A 19,213-nucleotide genomic window follows, 5' to 3' on the forward strand; every position below is an offset into this window, starting at 1 on the left:
GCTCTACACATAAAAGAAAAGTGCATTATTGTCTTCTTATTAGAAACGTATTCCTAAGGATCTGGGGATTCTTAGTAGCAGGATTTGCTAGTTTACAAGATCTATGTGTCAAGAAAGATTGCAGTGTTATCGTTGATTATTATTATTATTATTAATTTATTTTGCATACTTAGAAGACTCACCACATGGTCAAATGAAGAAAGTCAAAGTCACAAAAAATAAATTGACTCGGGAATGATGAAGATCAATGTTCTTGTTAGCGGTCAATTTTCAATTGTTAAGATTGATATATCTTCAAATAAATAGATGGTAAAGAGTGGACCTAAATTACATGTCCACGTAGCAACACACTATTTGACTAAGGTGGTTCGTCGGAGTATTATCGACTACAATGCTCCATTGCCGACACTTTGACAATAGGATGGTGTGAGGCTAAAGTATGGAAAGGTATCATCATACTTGTGTCCACCACATTGTGTCTAACGTAAATGGCTATACGATGGACTTTGTTGGCTTAAATGTATGTGCAAGAATATCTGAATTTACCTCTTATTTCTTAATGATTGTTGAATATATGCCAAACCGTGCATTCGAGGTTGGTGTTTCAAGAATAAGTTCCTCTGTCTACCAAAGCATGTCTTTCAGATAGATAATAAAAGCAAGTTGATTTACTTTCCTAATGTTTTGAGTGTAGGATGTTCCAGAGGATAATAAATTATTGTACCAAAGCTCGGAGATTAGATGCTTTTAGTTAATTATTCCATAGTTACCGAATCATCGCTAATTCCTGTTGTTAGCTCCGTGTTTGATGTTAACCTTTGATGCTAAAACATATTATTAATTCCTTCATTAGTGTTCCAAAGTTAACTTTAGATAAAGCAGACCATAATTTAAGTTTCTCCCTAAAAAAGGGCGATATTTGATACCATGGGAAGTGTACCAAAAAACGATGGAATCAAACTAGTCATCATCATTTCTTGTGTGATATAAACCTATCCTAGTTTTAGATTATGCCACCAAGAGAATCACCCAAATCGCAAGTCGTCTATCAACGTGTGCAGAGAGAGAGAGAGAGAGAGAGAGAGAGAGAGAGAGAGAGTAGCATAATTTGACAAAGCAACCACCGAGCCGACCTACTTCAGTGCCTCGCCACTTCCATGTAAGTCCACTATAACGTGAAGCGACAGCACTCCTTTCGATCCCTCCTTCACTCTTGCCTGCCAAATCCCTTCTCTTCTTGTTAACCCAAGAGCGACGACTGCAGCCGACCAGCTTAAAGAGCCAACCAGCAGCATGGGCCTTCAACACGAGCCTCAGAAGACCTCCTCTAGTGGCCCGGTGGTGAAGAAGGAGAGATCGGTGGTGAGATACAAGGAGTGCAGGAAGAACCATGCCGCTAACGTCGGTGGATATGCCGTCGACGGCTGCCTGGAGTTCATGGCGGCGGGAGAGGAGGGGACGAGTGACGCCCTCAGGTGCGCCGCCTGCAACTGCCACCGGAGCTTCCACCGAAGAGAGGTCGAAACCGTGACTGCGGTTTGTGGATGCTCCCCCGGCTCCAGTTCCAGGAGATGATGGGACTCCGATCCATGCCGCGTACAGAACGTGTGCTGTATATTCTTGTGATCGATCTCACTCTTCTTTCGTGGTGTTTGGATTTGCGTATGCGTGGTTTGTCTTCTTTAGAATTACTATTGCGAGTTAACTAGATAGGTAGAAACTTGATTTGCTTTTATTATTATTAGTATTCCTTTTTTTCACCTCCAGTTATATTGATGATTCTTAGAAGAACTTGAGATGTGTGGTTAAGGTAGCAGATGCTTGTTGTTAATGTATTGTTAAGTCACCGCTTGATAAAACGGAGTGTGTGATCCACTCGAAAACCCCGCAGGTACTTGTTTGTATGCTGAAGATGATGACGATGATGATGATGATACAGTTCAAGTGGATAGAACTTCTACCTCCTTCCATCAAGAAGCCATGGCCTCCAAAAAGGGTTGCTCTATGTGACCTTTGATGCCTAAAAATTCAGATTGTGTCGTGTGCGTGTGTTGAGTATACACACACTTAACAGTGCAACTGACTCAGAAATGTAAAATGGATGAAGTAAATTATGTTATCATGCTGCTTCCTGGTCAAAGTGTTTGTTTTATTTACTGGCTCATTTCTTGTGTAACAGCGAATATTAATTTGTAGGTGAAGTGTGATGAAGGAACATTAGGCATGCAAGACCAGTAGAGGAGTGATAGAAAGTAGTCAAGTATGCCATTTATTTTCAGCATGCTATTTTTATTTTTTTGGTTCCATCACATGTAATTGTTAGAGTAATAGAAGATAGTAAAGTATTACAACACTCCATCTTTCAAAATTCGGAAAGGAGCTGCTCACTATAAAGTATTAGCAATTTGCATACAAAGGTACAAACACAAAGATAAGAGAAAACATAGGTTGATCAAACGGAAACAAGAACGGAACCCTCGGGCCACAGAACTCCAAAGCCAACTTGGTCGATGGATGCAATCTTTGTTTTTTAATGACCATTGAACTGATCGTGAGCAGCTAAGATCATTTGAAGCCCTAATCAATTAGGCATTCTTTTTCATTACGCCCGGGTTTCTTGATTACAAGTTTTATAACCATAAGTCTAAATTTGTAATCAAATCGTTTCTCTCTCTCTTAGGACTCCACTTTCCAATGGAAATATATTTTTTTCTTATAAATAAGAAATTATTATTTTGCAATATTTACTATTTTTTAAAATATTTTTTACCTTATATTTTATAAATAAATATATGATCACTATTAACGACCTCTAATGCAAGTTATTTGTTGAATGTTTGTTAAAAATAATATAAAAATAATTTATCACATTCAAAGAGTAACCTTTTCACAATTCTTGTTGAATCTTAGATTTTGATAATGAAATCAATTGTTGAGTTTATGATCTAATCTACGGTTTGAGAAAAATGATGCAAGACTAACTTCGATCATAAAAAGATAAAATAATGAAAATAGAAGAATCAAACATTGGGTCGGAGTCAGAGATCGGGCAAAGGGCTGAAAGAATCGGATGTTACGCTAAGATCGGACGTTGCGGGAGTCAACATGCCGATATATTGGGCGATACGCCGAAGGTTCGGATGACGTGCTAAAAGTTTATCGGGAGTTCGGATGAACCAATGACATGCCAAACAACTTAGATTTCTTATCTTGTAATTTTTTAGGTCTTAATTATCGTAGTTAGGTCGTAAATTGAGTTAGTTTTAGGTGTAACTCTACTAACTCAATTAAGGGCCCATTGGGCTTAATCTAGGGTTGAGTTGGGCCCATTAGGAGGCCCATTTAGTGATAAAAAGTTAGGTCAAACGGTGTAATCACCTATGAGCTGGAATGTACGAAGTCTATATTTTCCGGAAGACCCACCAGTGGTACCACCAATGTCAGGCGGTGGTATCGTTAATACATAGTCTCCCATGTGTCAAGCGGTGGTATCGTTAATACATAGTCTCCCATGTGTCAGGCGGTAGTACTGCCCAACAATTGTTAGTCTGGCAAGCGATGGTACCACCCAATACTAGTAGTACCCCGGAAACCCAAGATGAGCTATTTTTTGGCTCTATTTTTGAAGCCATTTAGGATCTATAAATACCTCAATCTTTCCTACTTTAGACAGTAAGAAAAGTGAACAAAAAGCCTAGTGATTTTGAGTTGTAAAGTTTTGAAAAGTGCTAAGTGTCCCTCTCTAAATCTTTTAATTTTTGGACTTATTCTGAGAGGTGTGAGACTTATAAAGATTCTCTCCTAAACCTGTAAATGTTAGGACAGTGATGGCAATTAGTACTTTCATAAAACTTATGTCAATTTAAAAACTTCGTTCGATGAAATCTGTATAAGAAAGATGTTAACTTGAAAATATGAAAGCATAATAAGTGTAGTGAAAGTAGTAAGTAATCAATTTACAATATAAATGATAAGCATAAAGTAAATGCAAATAAGATTTTATAGTGGTTTAGTCATCTTGACCTACATCCACTCCCGATTCCTCTTCACTCGAAACCATTAGCTTATATTACCGGTCTACCTTCAATTTGCGAAGACCAACTACACTTTTACTAACTCTTTCTCATTTTCATGAGTTTAGGAGACAACTCATATAAGCCTCACACCTCTCTTGAATAATCTAAAAATTAGAAAGGGAGGAGGAGGACACTTAGCAATTTTATAACCCAGAATAACAACCCCTTTCTGTTCTAATTCGTGCTTTTTCCAAGTAAGAATAACTAGGGTATTTATAGATCTAAAATGATTGTCGAATCTTAAATTTTGATGATGAAACCAATTGATAGTGTTTATCTGATATGTGTTTAAGTGATACAGGATTAACTTTGATCAGAAAAGGTAAATCAATTAAAATAGGAGGAATCAGACGTTGGGCTGGAGTAAACATATCAAAAGATTGGACGTCGAGTTGGAGGATCGGTCGACATGTCGGTAGAAGGCTTCAGTCCATGAATTCAGGCATTGAGCCAAGAAGATCAGACATCGCGCCAAGGAGATCAGATGTTGTAAGAAGGCAGCATGCTGATTGGGCAATACGCCGAAGGAGAGGACGATGCGTCAAAGGATTGGATGAAGCACCAAAAGAACCAATGATATGTTGGACAACATAGGATTAGCTTGTAATCTATTATGTCTATATTGAGTTAGTTTAGAGTCTAATTAAGTTAGTTTAGAATGTAATTAAATTAACTTAATTAGGGGCCAACTACGCCTAAGTTTAGGCTGTGTTGGGCCAAGTGATAGGCCCAAATAGTGACCCAATAGGTGGAACCGTTATGGCATAGTCCTCGAGACTATGTCAAGCAATGGTACCGCTAGTCTAGGTGGTGGTATCGCTCAGACACAATCTCCGAAAGACTGGCAAGCGGTGGTACCACCCAGTGGCAAGGTGTCAAGCAGTGGCACAGCTTAGTTTTAGTGTTGTAGGCGGTGGTACCGCCCAACATAGGTGGTGGTACCGCTAGGACTAAGGAAACCCAGGATGAGACAATTTTAGGCTCCAAGTTTGAATCTACTTAAAGCCTATAAATACCCCTCTCATCTCTGGTTAACAAATATACAACTGAGAGAAAAAAGAAAAGAAAACGCTATTGTAATCTTATGTGAACTCCTCTCAAACTCTAAGTGTTAGTCTTGTTTAAGAGAGGAGTGAATGAGGTTATAAATTTTCTCTCCTAAACTTGTCAAAAGGAGAATTGAGTTGAAGGGTAGTCAATCGTCACCCATTGAAGGAAGATCGTTAGTGGATGCCGGTGGCCTCGAAGGAAGAGGAATCGACGGAGTGGATGTAAGTCACGACGATCGAACCACTATAAAACTCGATTTGCATTTTTATTTTTATAATTTATCTTTACTGCAAACTACCTTACCTACTTACTGCTTTCACTACGCTTACAAATGAGATTTCAAGTTAATATCTTTCTGAAACGGGTTTAATCGAAATGAAGATTTTTGAAACCGGTGATTTTTATCCGCTACACTAATTCATCCCCTCTCTTAGTGCTGACTCGATCCTAATAGTTAGTATCAGAGCCACGATTTTTCTCATTTGGTTTAATACCTAAGAAAAATAACTCTTTTTAGATTTTAAGAGGGTCACTCTATTATTCGTCCTCCCATGTTCAATGGGACGAACTACACACATCAAATTCATGCATTTTGACAACTTAACATTCTTAACTCCCTTATTATAAAATCAAATTATTCTTTATTTAAAGGTTTTGTAAAGATATTAGCCGATTGATGTTTTGTATCAATGAATTCTAAAACTACATCATGATTATTAACATGATCTCGTATAAAATGATACTTAATGTCAATATATTTAGTTCTAGAGTATTGAATAAGATTTTTTGTTAAACATATTACACTTGTATTATCACATTTTATAAGAATGTTTTTAAGGTGAATCTTATAATCCTCTAAAGTGTTTTTCATCAACACAACTTGTGCACAACATGCACTCGCAACTATGCATTTAGTTTTGGTTGTAGATAGTGCAACCGAGTTTTGTTTCTTGGAAAACCAAGAGACAAGTGCATGACCTAAGAATTGACATGTTCCGTATGTGCTTTTTCTATCTAATCTACATCCAACAAAATTCGCATAAGCATAAAAAATTAATTCAAAGTTTTTAGATTTTAGATACCATAATCCTAGATTAGTGGTTCCTTTAAGATATCTAAAAATTCTTTTAACTGCTTTAAGATGAGATATCTTTGGATTAGATTGAAACCTAGCACAAAGTCCTATGCTAAACATGATGTTCGGTTTTGTTGTAGTCAGGTATAATAAACTACCTATTATGCCCCTATAAGCTTTTTGATCAAAGCTTTCTCTACTTTCGTCAATGTCTAATTTAGTGGAGGTACTCATAGGAATATTGATAGTTTTTGAACTATCTATATTAAATCATTTTAATAAGTCTAATGCATACTTTATTTGATTAAGAAAAGTACCATCATTAAGTTATTTGATTTGTAAATCTAAAAGAAGGTTAGTTCCTCCATCAAACTCATTTCAAACTCTATACTCATACTCTTTGCAAATGATTCACATAAAGATTCATTCATGGAACCAAAAATAATATTATCAACATAAATTTGAATAATAAAAAAATTAATTTTTAAAATTTTTAATAAATAATGTGGTATCAACCTTGCCTTTAAAGAAATTATTTTGAATAAGAAATGAGCTAAGTCTCTCGTACCAAGCCCTTGGGGCTTGTTTCAATCCATAGAGAACTTCAGTCAATTTAAATAGAAATTATTATTTTCAAATTCGGGAGGTTATTCAACATAAACTTCTTCGAAAATAAAGCCGTTAAGAAAAGCACATTTAACATCCATTTGAAATAACTTAAAATTATTACTAGGCAAGGAGCATCCTTATGGCTTCTAATTGTGCCACAGGAGCGAAGGTTTTTTCATAATCAATATATTCTTCTTGGTTGAAACCTTTGGCTATTAATCTAGCATTGTTTCTAACCACGATACCAAATTCATCTTGCTTGTTTCTAAAGACCCATTTAGTACCAATAACTAAATGGTCATTTGGCCTTAGAACAAGCTTCTACACCTCATTTCTCTCAAATTGATTCAACTCTTCTTGCATTGTGATAACCCATGAATCATTGTTCAAGGCCTCATCAATGCATTTAGGTTTAATTTGGGAGAGAAAAGCGATGTTGGCACAAAAAATTCTTAAGAGAAGAACGAATTTGAACCCCTTTTGATGTGTCTCCTATGATTAACTCCTTAGGATGAGCATCTACATACTTCCATTCCTTGGGTAAGGATATTTCAGATGAAGATGAATCCAAGTTGCTAGATAGAGAAAGGGTTTTATTTAAATTCAAAGCATCAAAATTAAGATCAATATCAAAATTATTTTTCTTAACTCTAGAAACTTCATTAAAAACAATATTAATAGATTCTTCTATAACCAAAGTTTTTTTATTAAAGATACAGCATGCTTTAGAAATACAAGAATAACTAAGAAATTTTTTTTTATCAGATTTTGCATCAAACTTTCCTAAGGCATCTTTTTCATTCGAGATAAAACATTTACACCCGAAAACTTTAAAATATGAAACATTGGGTTTTTTTGTTGTTCTACAACTCATAAGGAGTTTTGGAGAGTAATGGTCTTACTAGAACCCTATTCATGACATAGCATATTGTATTAATGGCTTCGGCCTAAAAATATTTGGGTAGGTTATGTTCATTCAACATTATTCTTGCCATTTTTTGTAGGTTTCTATTTTTTCTTTCTACTACTCTATTTTCTTGAGGATTTCTTGGAGTAGAGAAATTATGGTTGTATCCATTATATTCATAAAATTCTTAGAAATCATGGTTTTGAAATTCACCACTGTGATCACTTTGAATTGATAAAATCATAAAGCCATTTTCAATTTGAACAAGTTTACAAAACATAGAAAAATGCCTAAAGCAATCACTTTTGTGTGCTAAAAAGTAAGTCCAAGTGTATCAACTATAATCATCCACGATTACAAAGACGTATTTGCTACCTCTTAGACTTGATGTAGCAATTAGTCCAAACAAGCCCATATGGATCAACTGTAATAGTCTAGAGGTGCTTATTTGGTTCTTTGGTTTGAAACTACCTTTTATTTATTTTCCTAGTTGACAAGCATTATACACATTATCTTTAACAAACTTTATGTGAGGAATTTCTCTTACAATGACATTATCTTACCTTTGTCATAATATGAAAATTGATAAAAGGGTCTTCCCTTCTTTTTGACAATGACAAAGGGGGAGCAAAAATTTCTGGCGTGGACATCATGAAAAGAGGCAAACTAGCTAGCTTGCACAATTCAAGACGAAAGCAAAAATTGCACTTCTCAAAAGAGAAGAAATTGCTATCTTGAACATCACCGATAATTGCTAGCTTGAAATCTCAAGAAAATGCAAAAATGTTCTATCTTACCTATCTCAAGATGCTAAACATGCTAAACTTGCACTTTGCAATGGAAACAAAATTGCGAGCTCAAACATTGCAAAGGAAGCAAAAATTTTCTAGCTTGCAAACTTGCATATTTCAAGAAGCAAGAGTTGCCTTCTTGAACATCTTCAAATTGCTAGCTTGCATGTTCTAAAATGTTGTAACATTGCTAGCTTGCAAGATGTAGAGCTTGCTATCTTGAACATCTTAAGAAACAAAAAATACAAAAGTGCTATCTTGCCTATCTCAAGAAGCAAAACATGCTAACTTGCACATCTAGCAAAGTTGACAAAATTTACATATTTCAAGAAGTAAGAGTTGCCTTCTTGAACATCTCTAATTTGCTAGCTTGCATGAAGTAGAAGTTGCTATCTCAAAAGAAGCAAAAGTGCTATCTTGTATGTTGTAAAACTTGCATATCTAAAACTTGATAGCTTGAATGTTCCAAGCATGATGTAACACTTGCTAAATTTTCTAGCTTCAAAACTGCATGATGATAAAACCTAATATTGTGTTTTTCATGCAATAAGTTGAACTTATATCATAAACACAAGAATAGTTGTACTTCTCTTTTTTATTGATGATAAAGGGGGAGAAGTATGTTGATGACATGACATGTTATGCATAAGTTTATGATGACATGTTGCTTGGATTTTTGAATCCAAGAGTTTCTATCAATATGGCATATTGATAGGGGGAGTTTGTCTAAACTACGAGAGTTAAGGTTAACTCCGTCATCAAATGGTTGTTATTATAAAAAAGGGAGAGATTGTTGAATCTCATATTTTGATGATGAAACCACTTGATATATGTTTATATTTTAATTTGCACTTTGAGTGACGTAGGATGCTTCGATCAGGATGAGACAATTAAAGTAGGAAAATCATGTTGTGCCGGAGGAACATATCAGAAGATTGGACGTCAGGTCAGTGGATCGGTCGACGTATCGATAAAAGGCTTCGGGCCATGGACTCAAGCATCGGGCCAAGAAGAGTGGGTATTGTGCCAAGGATATCGGAGCTGCGGAGTCAACTAACCGATTGGGAAATAGGCCGCAGGAGAGGACGATGCGCTGAAGAATCGGACGAAGCGTCGAGGGACCAATGACATGCCGGACAACTTGGTTAATTGCTTAGGATTAATTATCTCGATCGAAGTTTTATTTTACATGTGTAGGATTAACTACGATGGAAGTAAGACATGCAGCAGGAGTTGCGTCGGAGTCAAGACTATAATTACGTTGGGAGTTCGAGAGTTCGACGGAAGTCGGGACGGTCGTTGGAGGTTCTACGGGAACAAATCCGAGAAGTCCAGGAGTATGCCAAAAGAAGCTCATTAGAACTTGCCAAGTGGATCGTCGCAAGTCCAGGAGTTTGCCGGAAGTCCGCAGGAGCATCACTGAGGGTTCATCGGATGATCGACGAAAGTTCGTCGGAAGCTCACAAGAAGAAGCGATTGACGCACCGGAGCAAGTTGTAGTAAATGTCTTAAGAAATGTCGTAGTTAGCATGTAGATTAAGTTAGGAATGTGAGGTGATCCCATTAACTTAATCTAGGGGCAATTGGGCCCTTGACAGACCCAAATTGGGCCGAATGGATCAACCCATTCGGACCAGAATTTTTGCTAGGAGGTGGCACCGCCAGGGTCGGCGGTGGCACCACCTAGGAGAAGGTCTCCCAGGAAAGCTGGGTGGTGCAACCGCCCTAGGCAGGCGGTGGCACCGCCTGGGCTTAGTCTCCAAGCGAGACTGGGTGGTGCAACTGCCCATGACAGGAGGTGGAACCGCTTAAGCTCGGTCTCCGAGCTCTGCCAAGCGGTGCAACCGCCCTAGTCCGGCAATGGCACTACCAGGGCTCAGTCTCCGAGTGAGACTAGGTAGTGTAACCACCCCTGTCAGGCGGTGGCGCCACCCAAAGGCTTAGTCTCCGAGCTGCCAGGCGGTTATATCGCCCCAGTCAGGAGGTGGTACCACTAGGACCCCGGAAATCCGGGAGATGACATTTTTGAGCTCCAAATTCAAACCAGTTTGGAGCCTATAAATACCCCTCCCATCCTTGGGTAAAACACACAAGCACAGAGAGATTAAAAGAAAGAAAACGCTATTGCAATCTCTAGAATTTCCCTCCTTTAGCTTAAGTGTTAGAATTCTGTTTAAGAGAGGAGAGTGAGTACTTGTAAGGGTTGTCTCCTAAACCCGGTAAAAGGAGAAGAGGGGTGTAAGAAGGAGGTTGATCTTCGTCTAGTAAAGGAAGATCGTTAGTGGATGCCGGTGGCCTCGACGGAAGAGGAATCAGAGGAGTGGATGTAGGTCACGATTGACCGAACCAATATAAACTCTCGACTTCTCTGGTTTGCATTTATTCTTACTGCTTACCTTACTGCAAACCTTTATATATGCTTTACTTTCTCATTATTTTTGCTGCACTCATTTATGAACTCGCTTTCAATTGAAGTTTCTGAAAACAGTTTTACGTCGGAAACGATTTCATCGTACGAACGCAGTTTTAAATGTCGAAAGTTTTCCGTTGCACTAATTCACCCCCTGCCCGCCCCCCCCCCCCCCCCCCCCCCCCTCTTAGTGCTATTGATCCTAACACCTTTTACAGCTTTACTCCTTTTGACGGGCTTAGGAGACAACCCTTACAAATTTCCACTCCTCTCTTGAATGATCAAAACATAGAAGAAAAAGAGGGAGAAGAACTTCTAGCCTTTTACAACACTTTTAAGCTCTCAAGTTCTCAGAATAAATGCAAGCTTTCAATGCCCTTTCATGTAGGTAATGGTGGGGTTTATATAGGTCCCGAACTGGTTTGAATTTGGAGCTCAAAACTGTCATCTCACAGATTTCCGGGGTCCTGGCAGTACCACTTCCAGAACTGGGCGGTACTACTGCCTGACACAGCTCGGAGACCGAGCTAAGGTGGTACCACCGCCTGAGAGGGGCGGTACCACCACTTGACTTTGTTTAGAGACAGAGCTCAGGTGGTACCACCACTTGACTGGGGCGGTACCACCACTTGACTTCGCTTGGAGATCGAGCTTCTGGGCTGTGCCACCGTCAGCCAAGAAATCTGGGTCCAAATGGACTGATCCATTCAACCCAATTTGGGTCTATCAAGGACCCAATTGGCCCCAGATTAAGTTAATGGGATCATCTCTCGTTCCTAACTTAATATTTATGCTAACTATGACATTTAAGACATTAATACTGCAACTCATGTTCCGGTACGTTAATCGCTTCTTCCAACGAGCTTCTGGTGAACTTCCGACGAACATCTGACGAACCCTCGGTGATGCTCCGGCGGACTTCCGGCAAACTCCAGGACTTGTGATAATCCTCTTGGCGAGTTTCGACGAGCTTCTTTGGCAAGCTCTTGAACTTTTTGAATTTATTCCCGCAGAACCTCTGACGACCGTCCGGACTTCCGTCAAACTCTCGAACCCCCAACATGATCTTGGTCTCGACTCTAGCGCAATACCTGCTGCATGTCTTACTGCCATCATAGTTAATCATGCACACTTATCTCAACATATAGATTAGATAACCAAATGACAATTGACTTCATCATCAAAATCCGAGATTTCATCTACATAACTTGTCCACAGCATGCACTAGCTACAATATACTCAGTTTCGGTTGTTGATAGTGCAACCGAGTTTTGTTTCTTAGATGACCAGTAAACAAGGGCATGTCCTAAGAATTGACATGTACCACCACCTAACACACTAACACTGGGCGGTACCACCGCCTGACATAATCTACGAGATTATGTCTAGGCGATATCACCACCTAGTCTGAGTGGTACCACCACCAGACCCTACTACAAGTCACTGAATGAGCAAAATAGTAGGCCCAATTTAGATCTGATTTAGGCCCAATTGACCCCAAATAGAGTTGGCATTGTTTCACCCCAATACCAACTCAATTAGACCTAAACTAATTCGATCTAGATAAATCATTACAAAGTACAAATCATATATTGTCTAGCATGTCATTAAGACTCAAAATTAAATCATATGTACCCATTTAACTTTGGGTCCCTCATTACAAAGCACAAATCAAAACATGAGGGACCCAAAATTAAATGGGTACCTGTAGTAAACCCACCTTTCTTGTAGGTAACTCTATAATCTAAAGCTAGGAGCAAAAATCTTGATAGCGGATGCTTAAAGCTTATGACCCGAGATCTAAAATACTTTACAAAGCTCACTAGTCAAAACAAAATGATTTTAATTGAAGATACTTTATGTTTAATGAAATCATGCTTAACGAGTTTATGTTTTGAAATTATGCATGATGACTTTTATGATTTATTGCTTATTGATCTTTATCGTAATGAGATTTATTTTTTCAATTTTAAATGATGATGCTGTTGAATCTTGAATTTTGATGATGAAACCAATTGATAGTATTTATGATTTAATCTGAATTTTGAGTGACGTAGGAAACTTCGATCAGGGAGAGACAATTAAAGCAGAAAGAATCATGTTAGGCCGGAGAAAAATATTAGGATCAAGTGCGACACTAAGAGGAGGGGTGAATTAGTGCAGCAGAAAACTTTCGCTATTTAAAAAAAAAAGTTATTTCGATTGAAACTGATTCCAATGAGAATGGTTTTAATTCAATCCATTTCGGAAGGAATTTAAACTCGAAACCAATGATGCAACAATATAAATTACACAAATGAAAAGTATCGATTTCGTAAAGTCTTCGTACAATTAAAGCCGATCTCGGACGATGTTTATGTGAAAGCATATGTAGACGTAGTTAAAGCACAATGAGGAGGAGAGGCAGTTTGCTATAAAAGAAAGTTTCATCTTCCTCCTCCGACAAGGTTATCGACGTCCACTAGAGGCCTTCCTTCAATAGGCGAAGGCCAACCACCTTTTACAGTTTTTCTCCTTTTGTCGGGTTTAGGAGACAACCTTACAAGTTTCACTCCTCTCTTGAATGATCTAACACTTAGAAAGTGAGGAGAACTCTAGGCACTTTTACAACTATTTAACACTTCAAATACTCAAGAATATATCAAGATTTCATTGCCTTTCATGCAGAAAAGGGTGGGGTATTTATAGACCCTAATGGCTTTCAAAAATGGAGCCAAGAAGTGTCTCATCCCGGATTTCCGGGGTTCTGGCGGTACCACCGACATTACTAGGTGGTATTATCGCCTGACATCTGGCATTGGGCGGCACTACCGCTCAGTTTGGGCGATACCATTGCCTGACATAGCTTGAAGACCGAGCTCTGGCAGTATCACCGCCTGACAGGGGCGGTACCACCGCTGGCAGCAATAACTGCCGGCGGTACCACCGCCCAGAATTCCTGGGAGACCGAGTCTCCCAAGCGGTGCCACCATCGGTCGAAAATTCTAGGTCATAGTTGGGCCTTGAATCTGGCCTAAACTAACCCATCTTAGGGCCCAGTTGTCCTCTAATTAAGTTAGTGGGATTATCTCCTAATCCTAACTTAATTTACACTCTAACTACGATAATTAAGACATGATTCCTGCAATTCATGTTCCGGTGCATCAATCGCACTTCCGGCGAGCTTCCGACGTACTTCCGGCGAACATCCAATGAACTCTCAGTAATGCTTCGGTGGACTCCCAACAAGCTCCTGGACTTTGCAACGATCTTCTTGGTGAGTTCCGACGAGCTTCTATGGCAAGCTTTTGGACTTCTCGGTTAGTTCCCGCAGAACTTCCGATAAACGTCCAGACTTTCGATGAACTCTCGAACTCCCAACGTAATCTCGATCTTGACTCTGGCACAACACTTACTTAAAGTCTTACTACCATCGTAGTTAATCCGGTACACTTTTCTCAACATATAGATTAGATCAAATAAATTACAATTGACTTCATCATCAAAATCCAAGATTCAACAAATAAAATGTCAGAAGATTGAACGTCGCACTGGAGGATCGGTCGACGTATTGACAGAAGGCTTTGGGCCATGGTTTTGGGCATCGGGCCAAGAAGAGTAGATATTGCACTAAGGATATCGGAGTTGTGGAGGTCAACTGGCCGATTGGACAATAGGTTGCAAGAGAGGACGATGCACCGAAGAATCGGAGGAAACGTCGATGGACCAATGACATGCTGGATAATATGATTCATGCTTAGTAAGAATTGTCTAGATCGAAGTATGTATTATGTGTGTAGGATTAACTATGATAGCAAGACATAAAGCAAAATGAAGTCCCAAAGTCAAGAATGCGATTTCATTGGGAGTTCGAGAGTTCGTCGGAAGTCCGGATATTCATCGAAAGTTCTACCGAAATTGACCAAGAAGTCTAGGAGCTTGTTAAAGAAGCTCTTTAGAACTCTATAAGAATATTGTCATGAAGTCTAGGAGCTTGCCAAGAGTCCGTTGGAACATTGATGAGAGATCGTCAAAAGTTCGCCGGAAGATCGCCGGAAGAAACCTAGACTTACGGACTTTGTTTAGCTTAGTAAATATCTTAAAATTTATAGTTAACATATAATTTAGATTATAATTGGGCCAACCTAATTAAAGGATAGTTGGGCCCAAGTTTGGACTATGTTGGGCCAAGAGAAAGGCCTAAATAGTGACCAAACAAGTAAAATCGTCGTGGCATAATTTTCGAGACTATGTTAGGCGATGGTACCGCCCAGTCATAGTCTTCCAGGCAGTGGTATCGCCAGACTAAGAGGTGGTACCACCCAGTGTTAGGCTGCAGGCGGTGGTACAGCCTAGTGCAGGCGGTGGTACAGCCTAGTGCAGGCGGTGGTATCGCTTGTACCCTAAAATTTTAGGGGATTTAAATTTTGGCTTCATTTTTAAAGTCATTTGGGATATATAAATACCATAGCTATTCCTGTATATAGTAGCAAGAAAAGTGAACAAAAACTCTGTTTCTAGAGTTGAAATCCCTTGTAAAGTATAGAGTCCCTCCTCCTAAAGTTTAGAGACTATTCTAAGGGAGAGTGTGAGGGAAGCTTTATAAAAAGGAGGTGTAGAGGTTCTCTCTTGAGCCTACAAAAGGAGAATATAGTTGTAAGAAGGAGGTTGATCTTCGCCTATTAAAGGAATATCGTTAGTGGATGCCAGTGGCCTCGAAGGAAGAGGAATTGACGGAGTGGATGTAGGTCACGGCGACCGAACCACTATAAAAACTTGGTTTGCATTTCTATTCTTACTATTTACCTTCACTACAAACTAGTTACTTGCTTTACTTCCATTACACTTATGAATATAATTTCAAAGTGAACATCTCTCATAAATGATTTTCGTCAAAATTAGTTTTAATAAAATGAAGATTTTTAAACTGACGTAATCTTTCCGCTGCACTAATTCACCCCCCCTCATCTTAGTGCCGACTTGTTCTTAACATATGAATGTTTTTATTTGGCATAAAAGACAAAGGCATGCTTGTATAAAATAAATCACATAAATTGATATACATAAAAAGGTGATGCATTTTTGTTGAATCTCGGATTTTGATGACAAAGTCAATTGTCATTTGTTTATCTAATTTATATATTGAGAAAAGTGTGCAGGATTAACTATGATGGCAGTAAGATATGTAGCAGGTGTTATGTCGGAGTCAAGATCAAGATCACATTGGGAGTCGAGAGTTCATCGGAAGTCCGGACGTTCATTGGAAGTTCTACGGGAACCAACCGAGAAGTCCAGGAGCTTGCCATAGAAGCTCATTAGAACTCGCCAAGAAGATCGTCGCGAAGTCCAGGAGCTTGCTGGGAGTTCGCCGGAGCATTATCGAGGGTTCGTCGGATGTTCACCAGAAATTCGCCGGAAGCTCGTCGGAAAAAGCGATTGACGCATCAGAACACAGAATTACAGTAATCATGTCGTAATTGTCATAGTTAGAGTATATATTAAGTTAGGGTTGGGAGGTAATCCCACTTACTTAATTAGGGGCCAACTAGGCCCTTAACAGACCTAAATTGGGTCGAATAGAATAACCCATTCAGACCTAGAATTCTTGGCCGGCGGTGGCATCGCTAAGGGCGGTGGTGGCACTGCCCAAGAGACTCGGTCTCCTTGGGATTCTAGGCGGTAGTACTACCCCTGTCAAGCGGTGGTACCGCCAGCAGTTATTGCTGCCAGTGGTGGAACCACCCTTGTCAGGCCGTGGTACCGCTTGAGCTCGGTCTTCGAGCATTGTCAGGCGATAGTACTGCCCAAACTGAGCAGTAGTACCACTTAGTGTCCAATGACAGGCGATAGTACTGCCCAGTAATGACGGTGGTACTGTCGGGACCCCAGAAATCCGGGAATGGACACTTTTAGGCTCCATTTTCAAACTTATTGGGGCCTATATAAACCCCACCCTTTCCTGCATGAAAGGATAATGAAAACTTACTTTAATCTTGAGTCTTTGAGGCCTTAAAGTGTTGTAAAAGCTAGAGTTCTCCTCCTTCTTTCTTCTAAGTGTTGAGATCATTCAAGAGAGGAGTAAAAACTTGTAAGGGTTGTCTCCTAAGCCCGTCAAAAGGAGAAAAGCTGTAAAAGGGTGGACACCGGTGACCTCGTCGTAGGAGGAAGCCAATAGTGGATGTAGGTCACGTTGACCGAACCACTTTAAAATCTCAGTTTGCATTTACTTTGAGCATCTTTCCTTTATAAGCAAACTGCCTCTCCTTCTTACTGTGCTTAACTATGTCTAATTACGCTTTGACGTAAACATTTTTCGAAATCTGTTTTACTTGTACGAAAGCTTTACGAAACTGACATTTTTCAGTTGTGTGATTTGCATTACTGCAAATCACCTTAGTCTTCTCTTAGTATTTCTCAAAAGGTTTCAAGTTTAACGTTCATCCAAAAAGATTGAGTTGAAACCACTTTTGTTAAATCGGCCTTAATCGCAATAAGTCTTTTAAATCGTAAAAGTTTTTCGCTGCACTAATTCACCCCCCTCCCCCTCTTAGTGCGCTCTTGATCCTAACAATTAGTATCAGAGCAAGGTTCACTCTTAGTTGGATTAAAACCCAAGAGAGATAGCATTTATCGAAAACTAAGAGGGTCACTCTATTAGACATCCACCCATGTTCAATGGGACATATTACACCTATTGGAAGAATCGAATAAGGATCTTTCTTATTTCCATAGATTTTGAGCTTTGGAATATTGTAAAAAATGAATTCCAAAAGTCTTCTCTTCCAATGATCGACTGGAATGAATTGGAGAAGAAGACTTTCGCTCTAAATGCAAAAGCTATGAATGCCTTATTTTGTGCACTAGATAAGAATGAGTTCAATTGTGTTTCGATTTGTGAAACTGCTTTTGATATTTGGTACACACTCGAAGTGACTCACGAAGGCACGAATAGAGTGAAAGAGTCAAAAATCAATCTTTTGGTATATTCTTATGAACTATTTCAAATGAAACCGGGTGAGACCATAGGTGACATGTACACCCATTTTATGGATGTCGTCAATAGTCTGAAAGGATTCGGTAAATTTTTTTCAGATTTCAAGCTTTTTAATAAAATTTTAAGATTCCTTCCAAAGAGTTGGGACCCTAAAGTTACGGTCATCCAAGAGGCCAAAGATTTAAACAACTTTCCTCTTGAAGAATTAATTGGGTCACTAATGACCTACGAAATGATATGCAAAGCTCATGAAGAGCATTATGACACCCTTCCAAAGAACAGAAAGGATATGATACTTAGAACTCAAGAAGTCCACTTGAAGGAAAACTCAAGTGATGAGGACTTTGATGATGACTTAACACTTTTAATAAGAAAATTCAAAAAAATTATTAAAAGTAACAAATTTAAAATGACACTAAAAATAAATTTGAACCCAAAAAATACTAAGTAATTTGCTACGAATGCAAGAAGCTAAGACACTATAGAAGTGAATGTTCTTAAGCCAAGAAGAGAATACCAAAGAAGAAGGTGCTCAAAGTATCATGGGATGACTGAAGCGCATTCGAAAAAGAGGAGCCCAATACCGAGCAAGTTGCTCATTATGCACTAATGGCCATTGGAGAGGAGATAACAAATTTAATTGATGCATATTTATCATTTGATGAATTATTAAATGCTTTCCATGATTTATTTGATGAATGCAAAATAATTAATAGAAAATATAAATTGTTAAAAAGGAGCATGATACTCTTGTTAGTAATTTCGATAAATTAAAAATTGAGCATAATGATAGTTTAGCTCTATGTACGAAATGCCATGATTTAGAAATACTCTAAAACGAGAACTTGCTAACTCAAGGATACCTTGAAGAAATTTGAGGTTGGTAGCAAGTCCTTGAACGTGATCCTTACCAATAAGGGTCACATTCATAAATGAAGTGGAATCAGATTTGTGAGAAGCTATCACCAAAATCCAACCACCTTCATTAAATGCCCTATCTTGCGTATTTCGTACCAAAACAATTGCAACTTTTGTTGCAAACATGGACATAGAGCGTATCATTGTCCATTCAAGAAAGTTAGTCTAAACAAATTGATTTGGGTTCCTAAAGGAACCTTAAAGAACTCCATGAAATATGATAAGCAATTTAGATCGGTTTTTGAGGCACCCAAGATCAAATGGGTACCTAAAAATTATCCTCTTTTGTAGAAAAGTATACCATCATAAGCTAGGAGTAAGAGATAGTACCTTGATAGTAGTTGCTCAAGGAATATGACCAGAGATCCATCTCAATTCTCTAAGCTCACTAGCATAGACGAAGG

General features: G+C 38.7%; 1 protein-coding gene across 2 annotated transcripts; it reads left to right on the forward strand.

Annotated features, from left to right (window-relative positions):
- Positions 1-1,022: 1,022 nt before the first annotated feature.
- On the forward strand, positions 1,023-2,307 carry LOC103973992 (mini zinc finger protein 1). 2 transcript variants are annotated; one of them, XM_009388701.3, is made up of 2 exons: positions 1,023-1,159; positions 1,265-1,816. In XM_009388701.3, exon 2 carries the CDS (start codon positions 1,294-1,296, stop codon positions 1,573-1,575), a length of 282 nt encoding a protein of 93 aa, XP_009386976.1. In that variant the 5' UTR covers positions 1,023-1,159; positions 1,265-1,293; the 3' UTR covers positions 1,576-1,816. The 2 variants fall into 2 exon arrangements, with proteins under 2 accessions (XP_009386976.1, XP_009386975.1); XM_009388700.3 differs by adding an exon at positions 1,892-2,307 and having other exon boundaries at positions 1,035-1,612.
- Positions 2,308-19,213: the final 16,906 nt, after the last annotated feature.

Source organism: Musa acuminata, chromosome BXJ3-4 (assembly GCF_036884655.1).
Source record: "Musa acuminata AAA Group cultivar baxijiao chromosome BXJ3-4, Cavendish_Baxijiao_AAA, whole genome shotgun sequence".
Taxonomy (NCBI): domain Eukaryota; kingdom Viridiplantae; phylum Streptophyta; class Magnoliopsida; order Zingiberales; family Musaceae; genus Musa; species Musa acuminata.